Genomic DNA, 18,844 nt, shown 5'->3' on the forward strand with positions numbered 1-18,844 from the left:
GCGTGGTATGAATGATGACGACCTTACTGTATATGGATTTGCTTTAAAATGTTTTTCTTAAAATTTTCCTGTCCATTCTGCATCATGGATTAATTTAATGGGCTACCTGGAGACACCTGAGAGGGTACGTCTGCAAGTACCTGACTCCATTTCCATTGCCACTGCCTGGACCTCAGGGTCAGTTTAAGTAGATCCTGCAAAAACTCGGATCAGGAGAGAAATGACCTTTGGGATTCTCAAGTCACACTTCACTTGTTTAAGACTGTAAAGATAACAGTGCTGCACAGTATAAGCATGATTAGGAAGGAGAAACTCCCTGTGAGATAATTCACATTTTTAATACTGATGTACCTCTGAGGTCACGCTGGTACAGCTATAGATGGGGGTCCTAGGTTGGAGGAAGGCTTTTCCCCTGTGGATTAAGCAGGAAAATATTGCTAGTAGATAAATTTGAATGTACAAGACTTTGTGTAGATCACTGTGGTAATTTCATATGAAAGCAGTGAGTGAGTGAGTTTCCTCCCAGAGAGCTCTCAGAGCACACAGAGATCATCTGTATATCAGGATTATGTTCAAATTTGGCTAGAATTAATGTACTGAATACACTAAAGTCACTTGTGTTCAGAACACAATAATCACCTCATGTGTAGTGCTGCCAGGCCAGACTTTGATATGCTGGAGACACCTGGGTCAGAAGAGGGATTTCAGAGCTATGGTCCTCCATTAAAGGGCCAATTCTTCAGCCAGTGTATAATCTGGAGGTGGAGGACCACAGGCAGGTTTTATTTATTCATTCTTTCTCCTATTATCTGTAACAAGAACACTATCAGGGCAGTTTGTCAGAGAAAGAAATCAGACAATGACGTGAGTAAGAACATTAAGACAAGTGGCCCACTTTGTAAAATATTTTATACTTGGTCTTTTCTGCTGCCGAGATCTCCTAACGCTGTTGGGATTGCAGCTTAAAGGATTAACAATTACTCATAATTTACTGCTAATTATTTCATTTACAATTACTTTTACATCAAGTGTCATGTGAATTTAAATAAAATGACCTCTTACAACTGATTTATTTACACGGTCAGCTATTTTAGCCGATCCGTCTCCAGCTTTTCCAACAAGCATTTGGATCAGAGTGAGATCTGCTCTTTTTAAAGTGAACGTGCACAGGACTTGATGAGGAAAGCCTGGCTCGACTTAACCAGTTATTAACCCACGTCGTGATACCAGAAAACCCAGTTTATGAATGTTTTGTTAAGTGAAGTCGGCTATTGTACTGAAGCCCCAAGACTGTTGAGCTTGCTTTGTGGTACAGTCCTCAAGTGAGATTGGTCATACTTTCTGCAGGAGTGGGTGGGAATGTTTAAACTTTATGTGGGAGTGGGTGGGAATGGTTAAACTTTATGTGGGAGTGGGTGGGAATGTTTAAACTTTATGTGGGAGTGGGTAGGAATGGTTAAACCTTCTGCAGGAGTGGGTGGGAATGGTTAAACTTTATGTGGGAGTGGGTGGGATTGATCAAGCATTCTGCAGAAATGGGTGAGATTGAAGATAGTCTGAGCAGGATCAGATTGGGATTGGTCAGGAGCAGATTGGGATTGATCTGGAGCAGATTGGGATTGGTCAGGAGCAGATTGGGATTGGTCAGGAGCAGACTGGGATTGGTCAGGAGCAGACTGGGATTGGTCAGGAGCAGGACTGGTCAGAGCTTCTGTGTGGTTGTTGTTGGTCTCGGGTTGTTGATGCTGCTGATGTTGCAGTGTTTTTGAAGAATCTGTACAGAAAACCAGACAAAAGTTTTACATTTCACACTGCAATAAATTCATGAAACTGTAAAACACTGGAGTTAATCATTAATGTAAAAATACAACCAGTGCCTTACAGAGTTTCTAATTAATGTCATCCAATTAATTACAAATAAAGCATCATATTCACACGTTTCACACAAACTCCTGTATCACGCAGTGTCCTTGCTGCGTTACTGAAATTAATGTATTTATTTTAAAACACTCTTTAAATATGAAGGATTAAGATATAAAAAACATTTACATGTGTATTTCTGCATTAGATTTTACATTTGTTTATTATATTTATTTTTAAATTAATTGCTATGCTTTTAAATAATTCTCGTGTTTATGCTGATTTGAGAATGCTAGACTGAATTAATCATATCTAATGGTTTAATAATAATTATTATTATTATCTAATGGTTTGTTAATAATTAAAAACACATTCAGTTAAATGTCAGCTGTATAATGTGGCTCTATACACTGAACATTAAATTTATTATAATAAATGATTAAATCTAATAGTGTTTGATATTAAACATGAAGAACTCAATTTTATGTGCAACAAAATATAAATATAATAAATACTTTCTTAATGATTTAAAACAGGATAAAGATGATTACTAAGCAGTGAAAGAGAATGATGAGGAATAGTTTGTATGTCCACAGCTGAGAAAGGTGGACTCCTCTCACAGATGTGTGTGTGCATTAGTGAGTTAGTGTGGTGTGTTGTCTCTCGTCCACAGTGTGTGTCATTGTGCTGTATCACATCCTCCCCCTCAGCACCTGCAGTCGCTCCCAGCTGCAGCAGTGCTTCTCTGTGCACTCTCACTGACCGAGGTTTTTGTACGGCGCTCTAACACTGTGTGAACACCCCGCTACTACTGATATAATGGTAACTCTGACAGTAGTAATCTCCTGCATCTTCAGTCTGGACTCCTCTGATGGTCAGAGTGAAGTCAGTATCAGATCCACTGCCACTGAAACGAGCTGGAGTTCCTGACTGTAAAGTAGTAGCCCTGTAGATCAGGAGTTTAGGAGCTTCTCCAGGTTTCTGCAGGTACCAGTGTAGATAGCTACCAGCAAGCACACTGCTACTGGTTCTACAGTTGAAGGTGACTGTTTTTCCTGGATCAACAGTTTGCACTGAAGGAGTCTGAGTCACAGTCACCTGACCTCTGGATCCTGAAGAGAAACATAGATTGTGTTTCTATGCTGTAAAGTGGTGTAGAATTCGTATGAAATGAAGTGTGTGAGGCTGTGAGTTGATGTTAAACTCTCACCTTGAGTCCAGAGGGCCAGTGTGCAGATGAAGACGCTGATCAAAGTCATGGTTGCTGTGGGTGAAGTTGCTGAGCAGCAGCTCTCAGTCATGAAGTGTTAAAGTCACAGGGCTATAAACACCCGCAGAGCACTGAAGCATGGACTGGCAATGCAAAGTGTGTGTGTGTGTGTGTGTGTGTGTGTGTGTGTGTGTGTGTGCGTGTGCGTGTGTGTGTGTGTGTGTGTGTGTGCGCGCGCACTGTAGATTAGCTGTAGATTCAGTGCTGTGTGTTGTGCTTCAGTGAGTTTGACTGAAGGAAGTTGAACATCTGTTGAAGTTTCTGCTCTATTCTGGGAGAAATGAAACTCTTCAGTCCTGTTCATGCAAATCTCACTTCCACCTCACTTCTCTCTCGCTCTCGCTCTCTCTCTCTCTCTCACTCTCTTACATGAAATTACCTTTTCATAAACCATACCTGGTTCTGACTTAAAAATAACAGACAGTAATGGAATTCTACCTGACTGTATATCAAAACTCTTGTAGAAACAGTTATTAGTTGGTTGAAATTATATCCGTCTGAAGCCAATTTTCCTTTTGGTTCAGTTGCATTACAGGCTACAAACATAGTTTATTACTGATCCCTTTTATTGCCCATATCTAACAAAGAGTAATCCATCCATCCATCCATTTTCTGTACCACTTATCCTTCAGTGTCACAGGGAATCTGGAGCCAATCCCAGGGAGCCTGGGGCACAAGGTGGGGTGCACCCTGGACAGGGTGCCAATCCATCACAGGGCACAATCGCTTACACATTCACACACCCATTCATACACTACTGACAGTTTAGACATGCCAATCACCCTACCATGCATGTCTTTGGACTGGAGGGAGGAAACCAGAGTACCCAGAGGAAATCCCAGCAAACTCTGCACACACGGTGGGAATCAAATCCCCAACCCTGTTGGTGTGAGGTGAACGTGCTAACCACTAAACCATCATGCACGAGACTTTTTGTATTTGGACACAAGTCTTCGTGTTTTTATTCCCCGTGTGCAAGCACTGGCTGATTTACTCCAGGTGTCTGTGATTTTAGTTTAATGATGTTTGTTCTTTAAACCCCTCATGTTGCTGTGCACTTCCCGCAGTATTATATTCGTTTACGTTATGTAGGATGAGTTGGTATGTAGTAGCGAATGCGTGTAGCATGCTAGCGGTCTTGGTTCCTTGTTTTTGTGTAAGGCCTAGACTTTAGTCCCATGTGTAATCTAGCCAGTCCTGTTCAGTATACACCGCGTTCCTTGTTTATTATTTGCTTGATTTATTAATAAAGACATCGCTCCTGCGCTTACTTCCTGGTTACCGTCTCGTGTTGTTACAGGAGCACTGGCCAGGTCTTCAACACTACTACAGAAAAACTGTGATGGATTTACACTTTATTCACTTTATTTAGTCTGAGACAGGAACATCAGTACAGGAGGACAATCCCACAGATACAGAGTATTCCTAACTAGGGATGTCACGATACCATAAATCCAGTAGTTGGTACCGATACCAGCAAAAATACACGATACTCAAGACCAAAGTCGATACCACAGTGTGTAAAAATAAATAAATAACACTTAAACATTAATTCCTTTATTTAAACATTTGAGCATTATAAAACACAAAATACAATATTGGCAACAGTCACATAATCTAAAAAAGGAATTACAAAATAGATATATAATAAATATTGTCGCGACGGACCGACAGCCGGCGCGCATGATAAGAAAATCGCTCCTTCCCCGACTGCCGCGCAGACACGAAGCAGACAGCCTCGTGCCAAACACACCATCAGCCCGGAAGGACCGTCACGGTGGGGCGGGACCGTCGACGCTACACCGGCCGGCGATTGGGGAATCCGTCGGGAAAATTCCACCACGCAGGCAACGGCGGAAGAGTATAAAAGGACGCTCTTCTGCCCCTGCGAGGAGAACGGCTAAGAGACAGACTACGTTCGATTGCGGACAAGACCGCCGGATGGTGAGATCGCGTTCAACGGTGGATGACGGCACGGGAAACCCACACACACCTCTTGCGAGCCCCGACACGCCCTCGAGAACGTCACCATGCCAGCCACACCCCCACAAAACCCCTCACACTCACAAATAAAACCCCCGTATTGACTAAAACCTGTCTCTTGTGGGTCTGTGCTCCGCCCTTCCCCGGGCTAATTCCCTTACAATATGTAGGCATAAAATGTTTTTTCTTTGAGAGGTTCTGAAATGAGGTCTCTGGTTTCGGTGTATAGTTTGGGGAACTCTGTATACATGAAGTAATTTCTGCTTGGTAGCTGGTATCTGGGGTTGAACTGCTGAAGCATTTGCTGGAATCCATGCTTTTCTACAGTGTAGACAGGAACTTGATCCATGAATATAAATTCAGAAACTGCCCTGTCCAGTTTCCTTTCTTCGTTGCGTTTTTGTCATGTTTTCTGTGCCTTTTATAAGCTACTCTTAAGGTTGGCTGTGTTAATGTTTGCTGACTTTGCTCCTGACTCTCCTGGTGGACATCCTCCTCTGGCTGATACTGGAGAGAGAGAGAGAGAGAGAGAGAGAGAGAGAGAGAGAGAGAGAGAGAGAGAGAGATTTTAGTTATCCAACACGGTCTGACAATGACTGAAACAGTGGAGTCTACAGGTGCTAAGGTGCGCTCCTGAACACACACCTTATACGCTGAATGCAAGCATTAGTTTAAATTCACTGACATGGTCTCAGGCCGAAAAGATTTATTAAAAGCATTAAAATTAAAATGATTATTTAATCTAGTGACATGAGGCTATATTTATCTGACAGGACACGGGCTGAATGGAGATGCATGGTGGCCCATTCAGAGGTAGTTTATAACATTGCAATGTGTCAGCATCATTAACAAATAACTGTCTATCTCTAACATTACATGGAGCATAACGTTAGCTGGTTTCACGACAACAATGCACCTGCCTCAAACTAACATAATATAGGACTCGTCTTTCAGGATAAGGATTAGAAGTTTTACAGGTTGTTTCACGTTAATATGACTTGAAACTCACTCATCTTGAATTCTTTGAAGAGATCGGGGTGCCTGTCTTTCAGGTGCTTCGCCAAATTCGAGGTGTTTCCTCCCTTTGTTTGAAGTGAACGATGGTATCGTTTGCACACCGGCTTCAGAGAATCAATTATATGTCTGTTTTTATCCGCCTCGAATGCGAAGTATTTCCATATTCGACGCTTGCCTTTTTCTCTCTCGACGAGTCGGGGAGGAGCTGAACTTGTCGCCATAGCATCTTTTGCAGTTTTCCCCCGTGTGCGTAGTTCTTCTTCTTTATCACTTGTGGACCGACTAAAACACTCCCGCATATTTCCTGCACCCTTCAGGTTCGGAAGAATCGCAACCCCGGTACTTTCTTTACAAACGATACCAACGGACGGCAGAAAGACAAGTACCGTCATGTTTTAAGAATGTTGGTACCGACTTGGTACCGAAGTATCGGTTCTCGTGACATCCCTATTCCTAACTTTGTGAAATTTTACAAAAATAGTCCAATAAAGTCCTGGATCCAGCTGGAATCATGAACTTTATTGTACATGGAATTTCCAGCTGTTTAAGAGCTGCCTGACCTCAGCATTGAATGTATTTATGGTGTCACACTGCACCCTGGTGGTGAATGACTCATGTAAATGTAGACACATGCAAGTTTAATAAGTAGGAGTTGAACATAACTACAGTAAATGTTCTTTTTACCTGAGCTACTACAGGCAATATATTCAGAGAAATCAGGTAGCAAACACAGGTAAAAACATCTATAAATGGATTTACAGATGGCAAAAATGATCTACAAATTGCACAAATCCTCTCCAAATGAAACTCACTGTCACATCAGCATCCCATGATCCTCAGCCTGCAAGCCCTAGTCAAGCTTCTGTCCCCATGTACAGTCACCTGATTACTATTGACCCTCAGCTGTTTGCACTCACACTACTCCCTTTAAATAACCTGGACTCTTATTAATACTTTGTGAAGTCTCACTTCAGCATTGTATCTGTCAATATTTCAAGCTGGTTATCTGTCTGTTTTCATTCGTATTATCATCTTAGCCTGCTTTATGTTTACTAAAGCAGGTAAACATGACTGAAGCAGGTAAACAAGACTTAACTAGACTAACCTTAATTAAACGTCATAAATTAGACCTGAGAGGTGTCATTTATCACATTAAATTTAAATCTTAATTATTTAAAATATAATAAAGGTAATTAATAAACAGTTATTCAGAGTGATCAGGAAATGTTTGTATGTTTGTAAGTAAATGTTTAATATTTCACAGTATTTATGGGGTGCAGAGACAACTAAAATGGATGTGTGGTGTATAGATGTAGGAGTTTAAAAAAGACAAATGCACTACTTGATATTCTATCGTTCCTACTATATTAAATTATCAGATTTTCACCAGAAGAAAAAAATATTATTTCTTAACTGTATGAATTCCAAATAAAACCAAATTCACTCCATCACTTATCATTTCTATCTACTACAGTAACTAGATTTTAAAAGTAATCACTTCATTAAATTTGCATTTAATTATTCCAGTAAATTAAACAACATAAAACAATTACTATGAATTTAAATATAACAAACATTGAGTTACTTGAGTTGCTGTTTGTTCAGATGTTTTGATCACTAGGTGAGAAGTGAGAAACGCTCACACTCCAAACACTCACTTTTATACAAAACGTTAAACATACACAACGATTTAAACTGATATGAAGTGTATAAAGTTTAAAAAGACTGAAAATGTGTTACAGTTAATCACCTTCTAGCACCTGAGATATCACCTGCAGCATGATGGAGTTTCTCCGGGTGTACTGTGCAACAGAACCATCTGGTGATATGGAGCTGGGAAAAGTGTCAAAATTGAAAAACATTGTTTCACTCCCCAGGAGCGGCCGACCAAGAAAGATAACTCCAAGGGAAAGACGTGTAATAGTCTGCGAGGTCACAAAGGAACCCAGGGTAATTTCCAAGGAACTAAAGCCCTTTCTCACATTGGCTAATGTTAATGTATCACATTCATAATGCAGATTTGGTCATTCAAAACCATGTATATCTTTATTTCTGAATGAACTACAACAATATATAGTACTACTGAACTGAACAAAAGTGAAATCCAATCCAAATCCGATACATGAACTTACCGGTGGCTCCTAAAGCAAAGAAAACTCATTTTAAAACATTCAATGGCATATATCCTTCCAGTGGAGCTTCGATTTCATTTTGATCAAAACATTTGTACTTTTTTGACCTAGAGCCAACTGATCATCTTATTTTTTTCATTGTATGCACTCAAATACTTTTTGGGAAGATATGTCAGCTGGTTGGAAACAAAGCTCCAATCATGGCCTACTTTTTCTACAAACCATATTGTATTATATTTGGAATGTTGTTGGACGACAAAAAGTCTGAATTTGTCATTAATGTAATGTTGCTTCTGGGTAAATGTTAAAACAAGGCATAACCCTTATTATAACTCTTATTCCCTTATTCAAGAGAGACTTTGTTTGGAATTATGTTCCATTATAAAAAATGTATGAGGGGTAAACAGACCTTCACGTTTACTTCGATGATAAGAGACTTGGGTTTGTTTGTTTTTTTATTTTTTTTATTTTAGGACTCATTGGACAGTGTTAGGACTCATTCCTACACCACTCTATTACTGACATTTATACTCCTAAACAATCATACATATTGTATTAACATCATAACATTAGTTAAACTATAGAGCAGAATATCTAAAACAGGTTAACGAGATAGAAAATGAAACGTATAAGAGTATGAACTGTCACAGACGAGGCTAGCTAGCTTGTTAACTTGAGAATTCTTCCGCTCAGAGTTGTGGATATAAGTGGAAACACAGCATTTAAAGCCGTTCTCCTTCTTACTAGACGGAGTGACAGATGCCAACCTCACAATGCGGCCGACATCGTTAACAGTAATCCGCGGAAGATCTTACAAGCAGCGAGTGTACAAAGCCGGGCTGACAGCGCTCACTGAATCTAATCACTTCCGGTCGCGGTGGCCACTCAGATCAATGCGGAAGTCCTTCATTACACTGCGCGAGTAACGGCTTTATCTACATGCCTGAGACTCCAAACGGCTCCAACGTGCAGATTCACCTCAAGGAATCGTTTAAGAGAATCGACTCTTTCAACAACGGTACATCGGCCAGAGTCTGCACTGGGATTGGGTGTAATTATAGCTTTAGCATGTTGTCTCTGGTTCTTTTGTGCTTTCTGGTTTTTATTCACATTTTATTTCATCCTGATTTTCTGCTCTTCAGCTTGAGAAAACCATGTAAAGAACAAAGCACTGAACTAAGAGACACGTGTATGATTCAGTGGAACGTTGGAATACATCCATAATGCACCTCGGCAAACAACGACACAAAAACACAAACAAAATGTTTAAAACTCCGTTATTTCCAATGAGCTTTTGCAGTAAATGATTATAAACTCCTCCTCCATAAGAACATTTGTGTGAGTTTAACATGAACCCGAAGCATTCTGGTGCACTCTGACAAGAAAATAAAGGGAAAAGAAAACATTTGCTTCAAGTAAAAAAAAACAAAAAAAAAACACACATTTATTGACACCACTTCATTTGAACTTTTTGGTATACCAGCCATCTCGGTTTGGCAGTGTGCCAAGAGGGCATGAGAGCCCTTGTTTCTGTAATTTATTTATTTCGATCAGAGGCTACATTTTGCATATTTTTATTAAAATACTGTGACCAGGGGAACTTGTGCTGGACTCCATTCACCTCTGTTTTGGCCTCAACCTTCAGCCAGGACCAGCTCCATCTGCACCTCAGCCCTGACTCAAGCTGTGCTACAGAAACAGCATCTTCCTCTTTAAGCACCAGTGAACGCCATTGAAGATCCCCTTTAGGAGAAATGTCCCACCACCCAGCTGAACAGGACGTTTTGGTTGGTTTTTAGACCTGTTTGTAATTGCCTGAAGTGCTGGTCCACCACCTCAGTTTGAAAAGTGCCGGGTCAAATGCCAGCTCGCTCCCGTTGCCCTCGGCAACGTGGTATGGTAAAGTGGGTACTTTCAAAATGCAAAATTTTTTTTGTCTGTAAATTCTCTAGGTTACTGAAAATACAGAGACTTTCCATGTTTCATTCCAAACTACAGTTCAAGAGGGCTATGCTCAATATGTCTAAAAAATGAAGTAAAATGATTAATTACATATCAGTTTTGTTCACCTAGCTTATTGGTAGAGGTGGACGTGGTTACATTATGTTGGTGTAGAAGGTGACGTACAGAGCAGTCAAGTTAAAGTTTGATAGATTGCTATGCAACATATTCCTGTGCCAGAGCATTAATATTCAACATGTAGAAGGTTCTGCAGATAAATCGCATGGAAATGTTTGTTCTGTGAGACTGGGTGGGGCGGGATTGGTCAGAGTTTGATCAGGAGCAGGTGGGATTATTCAGACTTTCTGCGTGGTTGTTGTAGGTCTCAGGTTGTTGACCCTGTTGCTGTGTTTTTGAAGAATCTATACAAAATAACAGAGGAGATTTTTACATTTCACACTGCAATAAAGTTATGAAACTGTAAAACACTGGAGTTAATAATTAATGTAAAAATACAACCAGTGCCTTGCAGAGTTTCTAATTAATATCTTCCAATTAATTACAAATAAAGCATCATATTGACACGTTTCACACAAACTCCTGTATAACTAAGTGTCCTTGCTGCGTTACTGAAATTAATGTATTTATTTTAAAAACACTGTTTAAATATAGAGGATAAAGGTTCACAGAAACATTTACATGTGTATATATTTATATATTACACTGGACACCTTTTTAGAATTTTAAATTTGTTTATTAAATTAATTTTGAATAAATTTTGTCATGCTTTTTAACAATGATCTGGTTCAGTGATTTGAGAAGCTAGACTGAATTAGTTATTATCTAATGGTTTAATAATTAAAGAAATGTTCAGTTAAATGTCAGTCTCAGCTCTATAATATGGCTCTATTTAATGAATATTAAAGTTTATACAATACAATATTAACTTTATAATAGTGTTTGATATTAACCATAAAGAAGTCTTTTGGTAGATCATATATGCAACAAAATATAATAAATAATTTCTAAATGAGGATAAAGATAATTACTAAGCAGTGAAAGAGAATGATGAGGAATAGTTTGTATGTCCACAGCTGAGAAAGGTGGACTCCTCTCACAGATGTGTGTGTGCATTAGTGAGTTAGTGTGGTGTGTTTTCTCTCGTCCACAGTGTGTGTCATTGTGCTGTATCACATCCTCCCCCTCAGCACCTGCAGTCGCTCCCAGCTGCAGCAGTGCTTCTCTGTGCACTCTCACTGACCGAGGTTTTTGTACGGCGCTCTAACACTGTGTGAACACATAGCTACCACTGATGTGATGTAAACTCTGACAGTAGTAATCTCCTGCATCTTCAGTCTGGACTCCACTGATGGTCAGAGTGAAGTCAGTATTAGATCCACTGCCACTGAAACGAGCTGGAGTCCCTGTGTATGAGCTAGTAGCATAGTAGATCAGGAGTTTAGGAGCTTCTCCAGGTTTCTGCAGGTACCAGTGTAGATAGCTACCACCATGCACACTGCTACTGGTTCTACAGTTGAAGGTGACTGTTTTTCCTGGATCAGCAGTTTGCACTGAAGGAGTCTGAGTCACAGTCACCTGACCTCTGGATCCTGAAGAGAAACATAGATTGTGTTTCTATGCTGTAAAGTGGTGTAGAATTCGTATGAAATGAAGTGTGTGAGGCTGTGAGTTGATGTTAAACTCTCACCTTGAGTCCAGAGGGCCAGTGTGCAGATGAAGACGCTGATCAAAGTCATGGTTGCTGTGGGTGAAGTTGCTGAGCAGCAGCTCTCAGTCATGAAGTGTTAAAGTCACAGGGCTATAAACACTCGCAGAGCACTGAAGCATGGACTGGCAATTGCTATTCTGGGATAAATGAAACTCTTCAGTCCAGTTAATGCAAATCTCAGTTACACCTCACTGCTCTCTCTCTCTCTCTCTCTCTCTCTCTCTCTCTCTCTCTCTCTCTCTCTCTCTCTCTCTCTCTCTCTCACTCTCTCTTACTGGTTAAACACTAAATCAGTCTGTTTGTGTGAAGCTAAGTGTCTGTTGGTCTTTGATTTCTTCATTTGACCAAAATTCCAGTTTGAGCTCCTTCATGACTCGACACTTCAACTCTGTGTGACACTGACAGTGATGACAGTCATGAAATTAAGCATAATTCATCACATTCTTTTAAATGTGGAACACTGACCAGGTCTTCAACACTACTACAGAAAAACTGTCTGAAACTTTATAAGCAGAAGGATTTACACTTTATTCACTTTATTTAGTCTGAGACAGGAGCATCAGTACTAGGAGGACAATCCCACCGGTACAGAGTATTCCTAACTTTGTGAAATTGCACCAAAATAGTCCAATAACGTCCTGGATCCAGCTGGAATCATGAACTTTATTGTACATGGAATTTCCAGCTGTTTAGGAGCTGCCTGACTTCAGCATTGAATGTATTTATGGTGTCACACTGCACCCTGGTGGTGAATGACTCATGTAAATGTAGACACTTGCAAGTTTAATAAGTAGGAGTTGACCAAAACTACAGTATTTGTTCTTTTTACCTAAGCTACTACAGGCAACATATTCAGAGAAAACATTTAGCAAACACAGGTAAACACATCTATAAATGGATTTACAGATAGAAAAAATGATCTACAAATGACACAAAACCTCTCCAAATGAAAATCACTGTCACATCAGCATCCCATGATCCTCAGCCTGCATCCCCTAGTCAAGCTTCTGTCCCCATGTACAGTCACCTGATTACTATTGACCCTCAGCTGTTTGCACTCACACTACTCCCTTTAAATAACCTGGACTCTTATTAATACTTTGTGAAGTCTCACTTCAGCATTGTATCTGTAAATATTTCAAGCTGGTTATCTGTCTGTTTTCATTCGTATTATCATCTTAGCCTGCTTTATGTTTATTAAAGCAGGTAAATAAGACTGAAGTAGGTAAACAAGACTTAACTAGACTAACCTTAATTAAATGTCATAAATTAGAACTGAGAGGTGTCATTTATGACATTAAATTTAATTATACAATGAGATGTAGAACAGTGCTCTCTGGGTGAGTCAAGGATATTAATATTTAAATAATAGTATAAAAATGTTTCCATATTGTCACGATCTCGCTGGCAGATCGCGCTGGTTTCTTGTTCCATGCCATAGTCCTAGTTAAATGACTGCCATGTCTGGTTTCGACAGATGAGTATTTGTTTAAGTGGGTAATTGTGATAAGCGGTAGCGGTTCCAAGTCTTGTTCTAGGTTTCATGCCTCAGTTCGAGTTCATGTTTTGACCTCGTTTCCTGTATGATTGACTATAGTTGGAAATAAAGACTTTGATCGTGCACTTACTTCCTGTCCCAGTCTCGTATCATAACAAATATAATATGTTAATTCTTAATTATTTTAAATAGAATAACGGTAATTACTAAGCAGTTATTCAGAGTGATCAGAAAATGTTTGTATGTTAGTAAGTAAATGCTTCATATTTCACAGTATTTATGGGGTGCAGAGCCAAATGTATTGGATGTTCACAAGGTGTCCTCCAAGGGATTCTAGAGAAGTGGAGTTAGGTCTTGGGAAGCAAACCTAGGGAAAACCACCTCCAAATAGAGGAAAACAAAGGGTCACCCCACACTGGGCTTGATTCTGGGGTTACAGACCAGTGAGTTACTTGTTAATGCAAATCTCACTTCCATCTCACACCTCCTGTTTATCATCTTTATATAAAGCAACCTTGGGTTTAATAAAAGGTGCTATATAAATGAAAATTCATATAAAATGATTATAAAAGTTACACTGAAAATAATTACAGTAATCTTACTTTTAATTTGAACATGTAATATTGGCACATCAGTCTTGGGATGATAATTTGAGAAACTCGTGTAGGAAACACTGCATGCAATACACTCATCTCTGGATCTCGTAGGGTTCTTGCCACTTTGCTAATAGCTTGTGTGTTGATGAAGGCAGTAACAACAGTACTTTCTGCCCCAGCTGGTATTCTCTGTGTCGTGCATACTGGTCATACCATCTCTTCTGTGCTTGCTGGGCCGCTTCCAAGTTCTCGATAGCTTGTTCTCGGTACTTCTCTAGGCTGTCTCTCATCTGCAGCACGTACTGAAGAATGCCTTGCTCACCCACTGCCAATGTTGTAGTGGCTTACCAGTTCTTTCTCAGCAGATCTAGTGGACCCTGGACAGACCAATTCAAAGGGTGAAAACCTTGAGATGCTTGGGGTACCTCTCAAAATGCAAACAGCATGAATGGCAACCACTTGTCCCAGTCTTTTCCTGTGTCACTGACAAACTTCTTCAGCATGTTCTTGAGTGTTTGGTTGAATCTCTCAACTACTCCGTCCGTCTGCGGGTGATAGGGACTCGTCTTAATCGACTGGATACACAGCAGTCTGTGGAGGTGCTTCATTAAGCTCGATGTACAGTTGGTACCTTGGTCTGTGATGATCTCATCTGGGATACCGACTCTGGAAAACATTTGCACAAGCGCTCTGATTACCTTGGAAGTTGTAATGGATCTTAGGGAGAAGGATTCAGGGTACCGAGTAGCATAGTCACGACCGAACAAGATGTATGATTATGCAACTGCTCCTCTCCGGAGGTCCGACTATGTCCATTGCGATTCTTCTGAATGGAATGGAGATCACCGGCAATGGGTATAGAGGCATTCTGGCAGACTTGCAAACAGCCCTGGTTTTCTGACAAACAGAGCATGTGGCACAGTGTATGCGTATGTCAGTGTACATGGAAGGCCAGAAAAAACAGTAACTGAGTCTTTGGTATGTTTTCTGATTGCAAGATGTTCTGACCATGGTATAGTGTGTGCAAGGTGTAACACACGTGACACTTAGGGACGACAAGACGTGCAACACCATCAGACATCATATACAAAATACCATTTTGCAAAACATACATTTTAGCACCAAGAGTTTGTACTTTGTTTTCCCCCACTTTGACAAATAATGGCTTTAAGGTAACATCGGCCTTCTGTAACTGGGCAATATGGGCTGGGATCTTCCACTCTCTGCCCTCCAGACCGTCTGTGGATACCTTGGGTGTCGGCATGCCCAAATGCTTTGCCATGTGGCTTTGGCACAGTGTTTGTCTAGGTTTGTTACAGCTCTAGATCAGACTATCGTCTAAGTCTGGCAGAGGCTGAAAACCAGTCTTGGCCTGAGGTCATTTGAGCACTGGACATGATACAACAGTTCGCGTATTTGTGGGTTTATCACACAGGGTTAACAAGTCATTCAACACTGGTATATCCCATCCAAGAACCATATCAGCAGTCTGTCAACTACCCCAACACACTCCAAATACATTTGTTCATTGACATTCAGTGTAAGCTTAGTTGTAGAGTACATAACTTTGTCACCGTGAACACATTGTACAGATATGGTCGTCACATAATTAATCACGTTTTCAGGTTCATAACCACGTTTAATCAGTGACATTGAACTTCCTGTATCAAAGCTTTCAAGGTCTGTCTATTCACAGAAACATGCAACAGTACATAAAGAGTTCAGTCCTGTCTGCTTTCTTCAGAAGCTCCATTCAGGGACTCGGTGTCAACTCAGGTGAAGCTGGTGTCGTTCCATGATGCTGCAGTGACTCCCTCAGTTCACGTAGCTCAAAGAGTAGACCCTCTTCTCTCTTTTGCTGTGTTGTCTGGAACTCTGGGATCAGGCTCACCATCTCACTCTCTGATGATTTTGAGACTGGCTGCTGTCTTGAAGAATTCCCTTTCGCCGCCGCCATCTCAATCTCTTCCTCCTTCTCAGGCACAGTATCCCAGTCTACATCCTCCTGGGCAAACTTGCGCTGAGATCGCAGACCCTTCCTAGTCCGCCTCCCCATGCTCACTCTCTTGCGGCTGGCCATCCCACTTCTGACACCACTTGTGACAAGGCGTGATGGAAAACTGGTCTTGCACAAGAAAATTGATGACAAGGCTACAATAGCACTTTTGTGCAAAGATGTTTTATTGACAGTGCTCCTGTTTACAGTCCACCAAATGTGCACAAAAATATGTACATCCATGTGAAGGCTCAAAAAAAATAGACAAAATAGGGTAAATGGGGTAAATGGAGGAAACCTATACAAAAACATATACACTACTGCACTTGGTAACTTCTTCCACAGAAAGCTCTTCGCACTACTGAGCACTACAACCCACCTTTTCACAAATAAACAGGCCTGGCTTTTAATCTGGAAGCTCCACCCACATGGACTCCTCCATGTTCTTCCAGGGGTAAGTATTAAAACAATGACTTTTCATAAATTACAATATCTATAATAACATAATATTCATATATCATAACACGCATACACATACATTAATATTTATTATATAACATAGTATATATAATATTCACTTTTATATACAGTGAGGGAAAAAAGTATTTGATCCCCTGCTGATTTTGTACGTTTGCCCACTGACAAAGAAATGATCAGTCTATAATTTTAATGGTAGTTGTATTTGAACAGCGAGAGACAGAATAACAACAAAAAAATCCAAAAAAACGCATGTCAAAAATTTTATAAATTAATTTGCATTTTAATGAGGGAAAAAAGTATTTGACCCCCTCTCAATCAGAAAGATTTCTGGCTCCCAGGTGTCTTTTATACAGGTAACGAGCTGAGATTAGGAGCACACTCTTAAAGGGAGTGCTCCTAATATCAGTTTGTTACCTGTATAAAAGACACCTGTCCACAGAAGCAATCAATCAATCAGATTCCAAACTCTCCACCATGGCCAAGACCAAAGAGCTCTCCAAGGATGTCAGGGACAAGACTGTAGACCTACACAAGTCTGGAATGGGCTACAAGACCATTGCCAAGCAGCTTGGTGAGAAGATGACAACAGTTGGTGCGATTATTCGCAAATGGAAGAAGCACAAAAGAACTGTCGATCTCCCTCGGCCTGGGGCTCCATGCAAGATCTCACCTCGTGGAGTTGCATTGATCATGAGAACAGTGAGGAATCAGCCCAGAACTACACGGGAGGATCTTGTCAATGATCTCAAGGCAGCTGGGACCATAGTCACCAAGAAAACAATTGGTAACACACTACGCCGTGAAGGACTGAAATCCTGCAGCGCGCGCAAGGTCCGCTGCTCAAGAAAGCACATATACATGCCCGTCTGAAGTTTGCCAGTGAACATCTGAATGATTCAGAGGACAACTGGGTGAAAGTGTTGTGGTCAGATGAGACCAAAATGGAGCTCTTTGGCATCAACTCAACTCGCCGTGTTTGGAGGAGGAGGAATGCTGCCTATGACCCCTGGAACACCATCCCCACCGTCAAACATGGAGGTGGAAACATTATGCTTTGGGGGTGTTTCTCTGCTAAGGGGACAGGACAACTTCACCGCATCAAAGGGACGATGGACGGGGCCATGTACCGTCAAATCTTGGGTGAAAACCTCCTTCCCTCAGCCAGGGCATTGAAAATGGGTCGTGGATGGGTATTCCAGCATGACAATGACCCAAAACACACGGCCAAGGCAACAAAGGAGTGGCTCAAGAAGAAGCTCATTAAGGTCCTGGAGTGGCCTAGCCAGTCTCCAGACCTTAATCCCATAGAAAATCTGTGGAGGGAGCTGAAGGTTCAAGTTGCCAAACGTCAGCCTCGAAACCTTAATGACTTGGAGAAGATCTGTAAAGAGGAGTGGGACAAAATCCCTCCTGAGATGTGTGCAAACCTGGTGGCCAACTACAAGAAACGTCTGACCTCTGTGATTGCCAACAAGCGTTTTTAAACCAAGTACTAAGTCATGTTTTGCAGAGGGGTCAAATACTTATTTCCCTCATTAAAATGCAAATCAATTTATAACATTTTTGACATGCGTTTTTCTGGATTTTCTTGTTGTTATTCTGTCTCTCACTGTTCAAATAAATCTACCATTAAAGTTATAGACTGATCATTTCTTTGTCAGTGGGCAAATGGACAAAATCAGCAGGGGATCAAATACTTTTTTCCCTCACTGTAGGAGTTAACTTAGGTTTCGCATTCCCAACTCCCCCCAAAACAAACAACAGTAAAGACAGTCCAGTTACCGGAGCGATCGCGCAGGCCCAACGCAAGAATTCAGAGATATCTGGCTTTCTGGTTCGCTTCCGGTAATCTGGACTAAGACGCATCATACACAGACAACTACAAACACAACACGATGTGCAGTTAAGTACAGTAAACATTTACTGGTATCTGGTGTCTACGTGTTTTTATTGTGGGATATGGGGAAGGATGCGGTAATGGAGTGGATGTGTGTGTGTGTTATGTATGCAACTGGCACGTTAACCTGCCCTAGTGTGCACCCAAGTGTAGGGGAAACGGGTGGATAGTGGATTATGTGTGTTTGTAAATGTAGTGCTGCCGCAGTCATGACAGAGCCCACTATCATAAGGTCCTTCCACAACATTTCTATTGGATTAAGGTCAGGACTTTGACCTGGCCATTCCAAAACATTAACTTTATTCTTCTTTAACCGTTCTTTGGTAGAGCGACTTGTGAGATTAGGGTCGTTGTCTTGCAGCATGGCCCACTTTCTCTTCAGATTCAGTTCATGGACAGATATCCTGACACTATCCTTTAGAAGTCACTGGTATAATTCAGAATT

General features: G+C 40.9%; 1 long non-coding RNA gene and 2 gene segments (V, D, J or C); all 3 read right to left on the reverse strand.

Annotated features, from left to right (window-relative positions):
* Nucleotides 1-2,643: 2,643 nt before the first annotated feature.
* Nucleotides 2,644-3,119, reverse strand: LOC128635374 (immunoglobulin kappa variable 1-8-like). The segment is given in 2 exon segments: nt 2,644-2,972; nt 3,071-3,119. Coding segments are annotated over 2 exon segments (378 nt in total).
* Nucleotides 3,120-4,665: 1,546 nt separating this feature from the next.
* Nucleotides 4,666-6,745, reverse strand: LOC128635444 (uncharacterized). The gene is made up of 2 exons (XR_008398415.1): nt 6,123-6,745; nt 4,666-5,620 (listed from the first exon to the last, which is right to left on the reverse strand). It is a non-coding gene; the product is annotated as an uncharacterized LOC128635444 (long non-coding RNA).
* Nucleotides 6,746-11,484: 4,739 nt separating this feature from the next.
* On the reverse strand, nt 11,485-11,960 carry LOC124629222 (immunoglobulin kappa variable 6-21-like). The segment is given in 2 exon segments: nt 11,485-11,813; nt 11,912-11,960. Coding segments are annotated over 2 exon segments (378 nt in total).
* Between the last annotated feature and the right edge of the window lie 6,884 nt (nt 11,961-18,844).

The sequence above is a fragment of the Ictalurus punctatus genome, chromosome 19 (genome assembly GCF_001660625.3).
Source record: "Ictalurus punctatus breed USDA103 chromosome 19, Coco_2.0, whole genome shotgun sequence".
NCBI classification, from domain to species: Eukaryota; Metazoa; Chordata; class Actinopteri; order Siluriformes; family Ictaluridae; genus Ictalurus; species Ictalurus punctatus.